The sequence below is a fragment of the Ictalurus furcatus genome, chromosome 9 (assembly GCF_023375685.1).
Source record: "Ictalurus furcatus strain D&B chromosome 9, Billie_1.0, whole genome shotgun sequence".
Classification (NCBI taxonomy): Eukaryota; Metazoa; Chordata; class Actinopteri; order Siluriformes; family Ictaluridae; genus Ictalurus; species Ictalurus furcatus.
The window spans coordinates 9213258-9226888 of record NC_071263.1 but is presented as its reverse complement, the minus strand read 5'-3'; the positions used below and the strand labels follow the sequence as shown (position 1 = coordinate 9226888).

Here is a 13631-nt window from a genome sequence, read left to right as displayed (position 1 = left end):
CAGAATATATTAGGAGATTCAGTGGCACACAGATGCTGCCTGTGAGACCGTGAGTGTGAGGAGCATCTAATGTCCTGTGTGCTGGAACTGGAAATGAATGACATGGTGAAACTCCGGCTGGGCTGAGCAAAGGTCTGCAAAGGAATGCGCTGCTATTGTTCGAGTGAAGAGAGGGTCGGGGGGGCGGGGGGATGCCATTGATGAGTACAAAGTGAAAGAGTGAGCCTCCTGGAAGCTCTCTGTCTCTCTCTTCTGTGAGAACCTCTCGTAGTCGCTGGCTCTCTCGGGGGCTCCGGTCCCAGGGTGCACAACAACTGCTTTGTTTCACCCATAAACACACACCCCAGCGAAACACAATCAACCTCCCTCTCTCCGGTTGGGAAAACCAGGGGCTTCATTTACATCTCATAGAACAACATCGTCCTCAGGAAATCATTACACCCATGCTGATCAGCCTGCTATACAAACAGGACATAGTTGATTTTGATAGTGAAGTCAACAGATTCACTGTTTCCATAATGGACCTTCTCAGAGTTCTGTGTCGCTTATAGACTCCAACCTATAGTTATTTCATCTTAATAAACATATTAATAGTACAGTAGGGTATATATTCACAACATTAATAATACATGCTGGATAATAAGCTTCTCAAAAAACAAACAAACCTAAAGGGCTGTATATTATGTAAAAAAATTTTTTACATGTAACATATTTAACACATCTACGCATAAAATAGATTAATTGTCGTATATATAACAGGGGTTTAAATATGAAATGAACGAAATTAACGAAAGTCTCTTCCAAGGAATTTACTGGAGCTGTGGCAGAACCCTTCCACCGTGGTACCCAATATCCACTGCTTCCCCAGGGCTATGAAGCCTTTCATACTGCTACAAAATAAGTAATCAGAAACCCGGGCACTGTAGAAGAAGCAGCACAACTGGTCTCGAGTCAGTGTGCAAGCAGAACTCTCCCAGCACCCCAGGGAGAAGCTGCAAATGGGCTTTTCAAAGCGTTTGACAGCTGGGACCTGGGCCAAAGGTGACCCAAGCAGTTGTGGAGGGCACAAGCTCAGCAGCTGCACCTCCAAGATTGCTTCTTTACTACACGCCTTAACATTTATATAGCGCTTTTGAGTGTTCAGAAGAAAGATGGAATGGTGTGCAAACAAACAAACAAACAAACAAACTCACGCTTTGGTAACTGCACATCCAAATATCAATCAAATGACCAAGTATGTGTGCTTCTCTTTCTTTAAGACAAAGCTTTTTATACAATGCATGGTGTGTGTGAATAAACTTAGTCCAAGAGTGTGGATGATTGCCAGTGGCCTTATTAATATTCATACAGCCTATGAAACACTCACACATGGCTCTTTGAACATTTTCATTTAATCATTAATACGCATGCATTTGGTGTAAATTCCCAAACATAAGCTTTGTTTGAGCCATCGTAGTATTGTTAATCTTACTGACTTCCTTTAGTCATAGACGTCTATAGGAAAAAGTAATGTGGCCAAAATAGAGAATATAATGCCCACATTCTGGAGCCATTCCTCAGAGATCAATGTCCAGAGTCTGGAAATGAATAAATCGAAATAAATTTGTAGGTGTGGAGGCACGACTTAAACATACTTTCTATAGCTGGGTCTGAGAACAAAGGCCGCTTGCATTGACCAGAATCTTTCAGGAGTAACCGATCAGATTACACACGTTTTTTTCCCTCAAAAGCAAAGTCAGTTAAAATGCAAAATAATACTATTATGTCATTATTACCTGTTATTACATATGTCATACATAAGTTCTAAGTTTAGAAATATTAACTATTGAGTGTGTGTGTGTGTTGTGTGTGTGTTGTGTGACAACATTAGCATCGCTGAGAGGTGAGTCAGTGCCAAAGCATTCCAACTCTGATCAGGATTAGCCCCCACCACCCTCCATGAGATCCGAGCCACACACACACACACACACACACACACACACACACACACACACACACAAACGTACAACAATGTACAGAGAAGGAGGCGGGAACTGTCTGCAAAGGCCTCTAATTATACACTTAAATCTACTGAAAAGGGAGGAATGCATTTTCCTTGACCTATTTGATGGAATTGCTACAATTTGGAGCATTAAAAACTATTTAGGCAGGTTCTTCACCGCTAAACGTCTAGAACCCCCTCTAAGTGGGCACTTGATTTTCTCGAGAAAGCGACTGCTCTTACTTCGAGACTCTTGGGTTCATTCGAGTTGCCACTCAGTTTTGTTGAAGTGGTCTACGTGAGGATATGTCTCGCAGTAAAATGTGCTGGTTTGTGACCTTGGGGATTTTTATACAAGGCTACACTCAGCAACTACTGGATGGAGGCACCTGGCTTTAGGTCAAGTAGATCAGGGAGACGGCTGCAATGCTATATCTTTATGTATCCATATCTCTCTGTATGCTGCTGATAAGGCTAGATATCTTGGTGCAGAAGATTAATTTGCACAACTGATATGTCCGACGTATTCTTTACGAAGAAAGACTAAGCCAGAAATGATTTAATGCAACATTAAACAATCCGTCACAACTTTGCAACAACTGTGGGCTGTAAATATAACGAGAGAAACATCATTAGTAGTCTTGCCTTCATAGTGAATGCCTAACACTGGATTTAAACAAAGAACAATTTTCTCACATAACCAAATGAACACCTAAGACTTCTGCTTCCTTAGTTACACCAGACCACAAGAGTAAAGTAATCAACAAGTTATGTAACCTAATAAGCAGGTCTGAGAAAACTCTAAATAATTTCAGGGTGGGTTAGGGTGTATGTTTCTTAAGGCAGAGACTTTTGAACTAGAGTGGGGTGAGAGCCCTGTTGTAAGTTTTTTTCAAGGGGCTAGGGATTTTTAGCCACACCCCTACGTGTGACGAACAACTATCCTCATACAGGATAGAACTGCAGGCTGAATTCACTTCTTTCAAGTTGTTAAGATCTTAAGCAGTGTCTTAAATACTCGATTCTGAGACAGTATCATACACATTTCAATAAGAGTTCTATATGAAAAAGAAAAGAAAAATGCATTTGCAAAGCTGAACATAGCATTAATGCAGTGGCAGCCATTTTGAATCTGGAATATTTATTAGAATCACATTCATGAGCCATGATCAGAGGTCTAGCTTTCAGGATTTGTGAAGAATTTCACTGTACTGCCTATATCCACTTTAAATATTGTACCAATGTTTTTGATTTGTAAAATACTTTGGATGAGACTTAATTCTATATAGTATGGTCTTTTTTTTCCTGTTTGCAGTGGCCTACTAGCCCTCTTGTGCTAGTGAGTAACTATTTTTCTGGTACTCTGTGCTCCAGTCGGGCAAAGATATGTTTAAAGTATATGAAATGTTGCTTCAGTAAGAGGCACTGGAATCAGAAGTACAGATTCAGGAATGTCTGACATCCAAGTACAATGAAACACAGCAAACATGACCACATCAACCAAAAATATGTATGCTCCAAAACTCTAAAGTATTGTACAAAATTGTAAATTTGGACAAATCGAGACTGGATTTATCTAATATTAAAAGTTGTCACGTTACCATAAACATATCTTACGATACTCTACCAGCTGAAGTATCATATCATGCAATATTGTTTTAATTCATAATTCAAAGCTACAAAACAAACCAAATTTACCGAAATACATTCATATAAACAAACAAACAAAAAAAAACAGACAAATCGAAGTTTCCTCTGAATACGTTATTAATGAGAACAAAAAACTGGCTATTGGAAAAACTCAAGAACAATCATACAGTTGGCAAGCAACTAATTCAATGTGCCACACATTTCATCTACTGTTCCCTAGAGCAATGAAATCATGACTACTAAATGAGTACTAAGAATGAACACATCATTAGGAATATATATATATATATATATATATATATATATATATATATATATATATATATATATATACATATATACACACTCTCCTCTCCACTAATAGCTGGTGTGTGGTGGACGTTTCTGGCGCAATATGGCTGCCGTTGCATCATCCAGGTGGATGCCACACACTAGTGGTGCTTGAGGAGATCCCCCCATACTATGTAAAGTGCTTTGAGTGTCTATAAAAGCGCTATATAAATGTAACTGTAACTAACTAACTAACTAAATAACTGAATTTGGAAACGAACTCCAAAAAAATTGGGAATGTTAGCTCGCTGACTATCAAATGCGGCTAATTTTAGTATTTACACACAGCGTTTAGTGTAACGTTAGCTCAATTAGTAGCAAACAGGAAATCTTTAAAGATTAAGGTAAAGAATTTAGGTTAAATGATCTGTCACTAACCTTTGTGTATTCTGCAAAAGCAGTAGGATGTGTCGTTTTATCGAAAATAAGTATTAACTGCCGCAAATACAACATTTCGTACGGTACTACTGTATTGACGATATTACCATTTAAAAAACACAGTAGCATCGGCGATATTTTGAAGCTTTAGTATCGCGACACTACATTAGTACCGGTATACCGTGCAACCCGACTAGGAAATAATTCAACAGCTTTGTCTAGTCCAGTCATTTGAGACTGTCTATATCTGCAATTTGCAGGATGCTAGTTATGTTGTTAGACAGACGCTAAATTGTACATTTGGACAGCAAACATGACCAAATGACTGACTGCTATGTGAAAAATTCTTTTAAATTCAAATTCATTTTTTTCCACCCTAAACTAGTCATGGAATCACAGTGTCCAGCATCAGCTACAAAACGCAACATGACCGATTTGTTTTCCGAATTCCTCAGATATTCATTTACTCAGGAGGACCAGATATCTTCTATCTATGTTTGCTCAACACATTTACCCTTCTAAATGGTATGCCAGTAACTGCGCTCTTTTAATACATATCCATTACCAAACAAATTATGTTTTTGTCACTATATTCTCCAAGCCATCATGGCTACCATCTCTTCCCCATTTAAAGCATTACTGGTAGATCCATAGATGGTAATTTCGATAGATTTGTAATAGTCGTGACTTGGCATCTATAACTTTTCTCATCTATAACAACTTTAAACAGTAGCTATACAAATATCAACACTCATAGTGGTTATGTCGCTGTTTTTTTTCTCCTTGCGACCAGGGCATTACCTGAAACTTTGAAGAAGGCTTTAGCTCCGTCCACTTAAAATCAACATCATGTCATGTATTCCTGAAAAGCTTGATTAAAAAAATGCCAAATTATCTGTCATTATGACATTTCAACTAACAACTGCAGCGAATGCTCTGCCACTGTAGAGCAAGACCCGCTTCCAGGGACGACACATAAGCTGCGTTTACATGGACAACAATAATCCACTCTTAACCTGATTAAGACCATACTTTGATTAAGAAACTACCATGTGAACAGCAATTTTTACTTATCTTAATCTAATTAAGGTCATACATGAATTAAGCTCTAATCGAATTAAGACATGTGGAGAATTCCTGTTTTAGTCGCATTATGGACGTGTATTACAGACATGTAAACACCTTAATCGCATTTTGAACGACGTGTGAGAGTTTTCACTGCATTTTGCGACAGGACACGATCACACACGGCAGTTCTCAACATTTTACGGCAAACAAGAGAGTTCGGCTGCGTCCCAAACCGCATACTTGCCTACTATAGGCCTGTAGTGGGGAAAAATACATGTATCTCGGCTACTATATAGATGGTAAGTACGCGGTTTGAGACGCAGCCCACGGCTTCAAGCAGTCGTCTATTTGCACGTATAGCATGACAAATAATTAACTGCACTTGAAGCGTTCGTAAAAAAATTAATAAAAACACCCAAAACTGTATACGGAACCAACTGTATGTTGATACGTGAAATTCTGGAGGGACGTCAGACGGCGTGGCGCGGTGACGTAATGACGCGGGTTGTTAATCTAATTATGTTCTATAACATGTAAAACGGGAACATGACAGGAGTATTCTAAAAGCAACTCATGTAAACACCTTAATCACATTATTATCTTAATCAGAGTTAGGTCAATAATTAGATTACTGCTGTCAAGGTAGACGTAGTCATTCACAGCATTTAATTGGACAATCACAATATTTTGACAGTTGAAGATTAGGGGGGAAAAAAATCACCTGGTCTTTTTCCAGTCTTCAACTGTCCAGTTTAGCTAAGTCCATGATAGCCTCAAATTCTTGTTCTTGTCTGACAGGAGTGGAACTTGATGTGGTCTTCTGCTGTTGTAGCCCATCCACCTGAAATGCTTTTCTGCTCACCACGGTTGTAAAGAGTGCTTATTTGATTTACTATATCCTTCTTGTCAGCTCAAACCCTTCTGCTCATTCTCCTCTGACCTCCCTCATCGACAAGGTGTTTCAGCCTTTGCACACAGGATGGGTTTATTTTTCTCGTTTTTTTTCCCCCTCACACCATTCTGTGTAAACTCTACAGACTGTTATATGTGAAAACCCCAAGAGATCGTCAGTTTCTGAAATACTCAAACCAGCCCATCTGGTCCCAACAAACATGCCACTGTGATTTTATACATTGTGTCGCTGCCACATGATTGGCTGATTAGATAACGATATATAAATGTGCAGGTGTAAAGGTGTTCCTAATAAACTGGAAGATGAGTGTACATATTGTCCTATCAAATTTAAACAGAAATATTGTTTTTTTTTTTTATTAATGTTGTACTGCCATACTGTTGTCAATAACACTAAGGGACAGGTACAAAAAGCTCTGAAACACCAAAACACTTTAAAGGAGTCCCTGTAAAACAGGTTACCACCTCAGTGTCAAGGAAAGGTACCGTTTGTGTACAGGAGTTTGTTTTCTCAGAGTGCAGCGATAGAAAGTGTAGACCTCTGGCTAATATTTTTGACTGAATATAATTTCTGTTGTCATGAATTGTTCAAATGACTCTCATGTCTGAGTGTGTATTAATACTGAAGGATGAGTAAAGTGCCACATTAGCACAGCTGTGTGAGGAGAAGTGTGCTCAGCGACTTGCTGCCGCGGTGTGAGGTGAAGCAGAAATACAGCACAATGGTTCTTGCTCTCGTTATCGCGAGATTGCAGCGTTTAGCGACCTGACAGAGGAGAGAGAGAGAGAGGGAGAGAGAGAGAGAGAGCAGCTCAACAACCGAGAAGTCGAGAAAGCAGCACCGAGAGACGCCGACATCTGGCCCCACATCATGAAAACACGACAGAACATCTGAGGAAGCAAGAAAAGCGTCGACATTTCTGTAAGTACTGTGTTTGGGAATACCGAAAACGGGAAGCTTTAAAGTTGTGTGCGCGTGCGTGTGTGTGTGTGTGCGCGCGCGCGCGTGTGTGTGCGTTACCTCGTTCACCACCTCCGCGCAGTGCAGTTGTCGAGTTGCTTCGGCGTTAAAAGCTCCACATACATACACACACACACACACACACACACACACACACACACACACTGAGGTACTGTGCAGCTTTTTCTCGTTAGCTGACCCTTTTAAAAAAAAAAATTTAAACAATTTTCTCGCAGTGTTTTTTGCTGTTCATCACAAAACGTTGGCGCGTCTGTTCACTCCGCCAATAAAGTTGGATTATATTTGTGACTATTTTCCTTCGTAATGAAGATTTTCACGCGACGAACTTAAAAGGAAAGAAAGAAAAGTTGATCTTTAAAGCGCTCGTGCAGGCTCGCAAAGTTTTCCCCAGGCAGAGATCAGTGTGGCTGTGATAGTGTCCGAGTGGAATATCGGTAATAATAAATAAATAAATAAATAAATAAATAAAAATTAAAGAAATTCTGTGCAACACACACACACACACGAGTTCAGTATATGAACCGTGCTTGTCCCCCCGCTATCTAGTCGCCGGATTCCGGGTAACATATGGCGTAAACGCGAGCACAGCTGGAGGTAGCGTTTGCACGGCGCTGATGTCAGAGCAGCTGACTCTACAGCTTGCGGGATAATTAGCGCACAGGGCCACCAGTTCACCCACTCGCTTGTGTGTTGTGTGTGCGGTTTTTTTTTTCCTGCTCGGACGTGAAGCTCGAGCCCTTTCTTTCTTCCTCTGTCGCGAGCTTCGGAGCGCGAGCGAGCTGTGTGTTTGGCGAGCGGCGCGTGCCTAGTGTGTTTTCTTCGCGCACAGTCACGAGCGACTTCTCTAAGGTATGGTACTGATTCATTTACTGGGAATAAACTATAGAGACGTCCCGATGTCGACTACACACGTGTGTATTTTCCGTTTAGAAGCGTATCTGTGTTGTGTTTGTATATGTATGTATGTGTGTATGGTCTGGCTTGGGGAAAGTTTTCATTCATTATAAGAGAGGTTCCACACTGATTGAAGCACCTTCTGCATTAATGTTATTCTGTATTTAAAAACAGTTCTGTCCCCAGTGCCAGTGTTTTATTATAATTGATATATATACACACACACATATATATATTGTATCTGTTGTATGGTTTTACTTGTGTTTTGTCTCCAGTGGTCTCTGGTCCTAACGCTTTGCTAAGCCTGTTTTGTCGCCTCTGTTTGAACGCCTCGCCCTGTTTATTCAACATCCGGTTTTTCCTGTTCTCTCCTGCCAGGTTATGAGAGAAGCATGGAGTTCCCAGACCACAGCCGCCACTTGCTGCAGTGCCTTAGTCAGCAGCGCCATCAGGGCTTCCTGTGCGACTGCACGGTGCTGGTTGGAGCGGCACGGTTCCGTGCGCACCGGGCCGTGTTGGCTTCGTGCAGCATGTACTTCCACCTTTTCTACCGGGACCAGCTGGACACCCACGACGTGGTGCGACTGAACAGCGACATCGTGACTGCGCCGGCGTTCAGCTTGCTCCTCGAGTTCATGTACGAGGGGAAGCTCGAGTTCAGCACGCTGCCGGTGGAGGACGTGCTGGCCGCCGCCAGTTACCTGCATATGTATGACATTGTCAAAGTGTGCAAGGGAAGACTGAAGGAAAAGGAGCTGTGCTGTCTGGATGAGAAACTTGTTGACAGCGTGAGTCTGAGCTGCCTGGAGAGAGAGAGCTTGCTTGACAGGGAGATCGAGCCCAGCAAAATCCCCCTGAGAGGCCAAATGGCAGATGACATGGACATGGATGACATCACAGATTGCGATAGGCCAGCACTGGCAAGGCAGAAGGCTAACGGTCACCTCAGTGGGTCTGCGGACCTTGTAGGTGTCAATTATGTGTCAGCCGAGGCCGAGGCCCGTGTGCGAACAGCTGGAAAAACGAATGTGGACGTCAGCGGTGCCTCCCAAAGGTCCCGGGCCACCGATGACACGGACAGTGCGCTGGACTTGTCTTTGAAGGCGCTGTCGGGCAGAGATGTGGGACAGCTGGCCCTCGACAGGCAGCAGCAGGGCATAGAGATGCACGCTCGAGATGAACACGGCACACTGTCAGTGAAGGAGGAGGGTGGGGGTGCCAGCTTTGGGAATAGTGTGCCCATGACAGGGTTCGATGCCCTCTTTCGGGGCAAAAATGGCACTCTGCTGCCCCCGGAGGAGCACCTGATGATGGAGGACGAAGAGGAGGAGGTGGTGGGGTTGGACGCTGATGAAGAGGAGGAGGGGATGAGAGCAAGGGTGGGGGTCTTAGTGGCACAAAGGGAACGTAGCCACAGCCGAGAGGGGAGCGAGGAGGCTCGAGGAAGAGGAGAAGTACACAGTGAGGAGGAAGAGGACGACGATGAGCTGGCCTCCACGGACATCACCGTGCTCCTGCCACCAACAGGCACTGTTCCAGTGTGTGTGTGCCCCCTATGCAGTAAGGCATTCCCAACACCTCATGCTCTGCAGCCGCACCTCAGCTCGCACTTCCGCGAGCGGGAGGGCGCCCGCACCAAGCTCTCACCCGACGCTTCGGTGCCCACCTGTGCTCAGTGTGGAAAGACCTTCTCATGCGCATACACATTAAAGCGGCACGAACGCACGCACTCGGGCGAGAAGCCCTACACGTGTGCCACGTGCGGCAAGAGCTTCCAGTACTCGCACAACCTGAGTAGGCACGCCGTAGTGCACACGCGTGAGAAACCTCACGCCTGCAAGTGGTGCGAGCGCCGCTTCACACAGTCTGGAGACCTGTACCGCCATATCCGCAAGTTCCACTGCGCCCTCGTCAAGACCCTCTCGATCGGATAAGCACACTCCTTTTCTACTCCCAAAGGCAGTTTGTGACCTACGTATATAAAGTATTTAAGCATAGAAGGGTGTCCTTCTCTAAACCCTACGCCACGGTGGTGTTTGGTGACTATGCACTCGATTGGCTGTAGATATGTTACAACTTAAAATTGGAAAGTGTTTTAATGCAGAGTTTAGGACTTAAAGGTCCTATTGCAGTCCCTCCATCCAATGGAGAAGTGTGAAGTGAAGGTTTTTGATGCACTTGGTCAGTCACTGGCAGCGTCTTCTGAAGTTTAAATGATAAATATGAGGGTTTTTTTGTTTTGTTTTGTTTTTTGTCGTGTCATGTCAACAATATAAGAGTACAAGTTCTGAAGTAAGTGCATTTCACCGAACGGATGAAACATTGTTTCGAAGCGAGAAATTGAAACGTAGGTTAAGCGATATCAGCAAACGGATTCAGTCATAGCTTCATAATTCACAGATTTCTGTTCGGGTTCAAGTCTTATTTGCTGAAGCCGGAATAGCCGAGAAGTTGGCAATCATTTGGCTGTCGCTTCGTCATCACTTCGGGGGAAACAGGGTCATGTGTTTTTCCTCTTGAATTGGTTTCTGAAGTAATAAAATGTGCAGGTAGTTTTGCAAGGCCAAACTACTACCTTTATTATAACTATCGCAGTTTTTTTCTGCAGTAACTAAAAATAAGCGAGTTTGTTCTATGGGAACTCTGGATGGAGCCCATTTTTTAAAATGAATTAGCTAGCATTGTGTTCATTTTGGTGGGTCTTTATTAATCCTATTATCTGGAAACACTAACAATTTGACAAAAAAAAAAAAAAAAAAAATTCTGGTGGAACATGAATGTTAGAGACTTTATATCTTTTCATTAACTTTCTCCTTTCGTCCAACCTAACACTTTTGAGTTATTTGTGTTGGTTAAGTTTAGGGGTTTTTCGTTTTGTTTCGTTATAATGACAAGAAGCACTAAAAATCCACGTAATACCGTTTCATTTTTTTTTTTTTTTTCCTGAGAAAACTTGATTAGAATTATTTATTAGTTCTGTTGGTTCAGGGTTTACTGTAAACATCTGAAGTATAGACAGTTGTGCTAGTTCCTAATATGTCCTATGGGTACTGTTTCGGCTACACTGAATGGATTGATTGTAAAAAAAAAAATCAGTTGCTGTATATCATCATATGGTTTATCATTTCACTGTAACTTGTGTAGATAAGCCATTTTTAATCACTGTTCGTCAAGAGTTGACTCCAGAAACGCTAAGACGCACTTGCTTCGTGCATACATAGACTGTACATACAACACTGATGTTCTGTAGGCTGCTATTTCTAACTGTATATTTATTGTAAATATGCATTTTTATTTATCTTTGTTCTCTTTGACAACATCTGGAATCTCAAATCTCTTGACTTACGAAGTCGAAGTCTTCCCTTGTTTTGTTGGTCTGTTTTAAAGCCTGTAATGCTGTAACGCCGTGACAGATGTAGCAGATCCAGAAGCACAATGTCAACAAGACTCGTAATAGCTGAACAGTCCCTACAATTTAAAAAAAAAAAAAAAATACATTATCCCAGGTATTTATTTAGTGAGTAACAAATCACGTTCTGCTCTAAAACTATTGGAAGTGTTCCAAACACAAGTTTCTGCCACCAGTGCTGTTTATCGCAATATTTCCTGCAAAAACGATATAACCGAAACATTAGAGTGGGTAAGGATGTGAGCATACGCGTGCGATTCTCACTGACGAGACTACACTCTGAAACCGTTTAGTCTTTGTTGCACATTTGTTGGGCAGCTGTTTAAAAAGTAGCTTTGAATTCGTTTAAGTTTGTCCGAGCTCCGTGTATGTTTAAGGGGCTTCAGTTGGAAGTTCTCTGTGGAACATTGGAAATTAGTGGAACTTACTAGAACAACTCTTATTCAGAGAATGGTGTACTTATATTATTACTAGGTAGAACTGGAAAGTGGGGGTGCATCTCAATCAGCTCCCTAGGTCATGAATCAGTATGTCATATGACATAAATGTCACAGTGGCCTAATGTTTCTGACATTATATGTCATGTAAGAGTGTTAGCATAAGCGCAAACATGTTTCTGGCATGGTACTTCAATCAGGATTGTAGGCTAGCTAGGGGATTTTTTTTTTTTAAATCATTAAACACTTAAAAGTCGTTCGACTCAAACAAACCATATATGGTTAAAAATCACTAATGTAAGTAATCATTTGAGAGCCACAACGATAACAAGCTACGTACATTTGTAGGCTTCGGAAAACATGATGTCATTTCCAGTAAGGGAACGTCGTGAGCATCGGTGCTCCTTGGTTTTTGTGGTGCATTTTGGGATTTTTTAGGGAGCCAACGTTCTGGTACGCTGGAATGATTTAGCGATTGAGACAGCCCTTAAAATGGCCCGACTACCGAACTCGGGCGCGGATTGAGACGCAACCCTAGGTCTTTTTCAGATTTGATGCAGCTAATACTGATGAATTGTTGTAGGTGCTTTATTTGAAATGCGTGTGTTGATATGAATCTCAATGGAGTCAGATTCCTATGTTGAAGTAATATGCATGGACTCGATCTACACAGTATGTGCCTTGTCGACACATTAATCCAACAGCAAATTCATTATCGGGCATTACTGTGGGCCTGTAATTATTCATTCTGTTACTAATGGCGCAAAAAAAAAAAAAAAGAAGAAGCAACACAAGGTGGTAAGATTTGTGTTTGCTTTTCATGTTTGAATTGAAGGTACAATAAGAGTGTTTTTATGACATAAAATCTTGCAAAATGTTAAAAGAACAGAATCCGATATTATAATATTAGGCTGTGTATAGTACGTAGAGGAAACTGGTGCGTCATACTTGAAGTCACTTCCTGTTCGGATGCAGTCGTGTGATCAGCAGTGAGGCAATATTTAACATATTATCACATATGACCAGCAGGAGCGTAACTATGGATAACGCGAGCACCTAAGATGTGCTTCGGTTTGAAAAATCGAGCCATTACTTAAGGCACGAGTATGTTTTTCTTCAACGAAAGTGTGTATGTAAACATTAATACTGGAATATCGTCTTCTAAAGTTCAGACTGTGAAACTGTATAATCATAAGAGTTATTTATTGATTTCTTTCTTGTGCAAATATTTTACTGAGTTTGACTTAAGTAATGAAAGATGCTACTAAACGGAGAACATTTTTAATAGACTTTGTAGAAGTGCCATTAGATTTAATATAATTGTTTTGATAAGAAACGTATATTTTATAGGAAACAGATGCTTTGACGTTAGTGCTGTAGTGAATGTAGGTGACAATCTGGTTGATTTTAAAAGCTTGTTGGCCTTATTTTTTTTTTTTCTTTTTGACAGATTAACGCTGTTATGTTTGTTTGTGCTTTTTATTTGCCGCTTTTGACGTGTACCCGTGTGTGTGCTGTGGAAAAAGTGACAATCTTGAGCTAGGACTTTTATTTCGATTCTGTATAGATTAAATAGAGAATTTTATGTCA

At 41.4% G+C, this 13631-nt stretch overlaps 1 protein-coding gene across 2 annotated transcripts; it reads left to right on the top strand.

The window, feature by feature from the left end:
- The first annotated feature begins 6215 nt into the window (after nucleotides 1-6215).
- Nucleotides 6216-13631, top strand: zbtb42 (zinc finger and BTB domain containing 42). 2 transcript variants are annotated; one of them, XM_053633538.1, is made up of 2 exons: nucleotides 6216-7241; nucleotides 8574-13631. In XM_053633538.1, exon 2 carries the CDS (start codon nucleotides 8588-8590, stop codon nucleotides 10127-10129), a length of 1542 nt encoding a protein of 513 aa, XP_053489513.1. In that variant the 5' UTR covers nucleotides 6216-7241; nucleotides 8574-8587; the 3' UTR covers nucleotides 10130-13631. The 2 variants fall into 2 exon arrangements, with proteins under 2 accessions (XP_053489513.1, XP_053489515.1); XM_053633540.1 differs by lacking the exon at nucleotides 6216-7241 and adding an exon at nucleotides 8121-8150.

Excerpts from the sequence above, each read along its gene's own strand:
- zbtb42 (XM_053633538.1), top strand. The coding sequence starts at position 8,588 with ATGGAGTTCCCAGACCACAGCCGCCACTTGCTGCAGTGCCTTAGTCAG.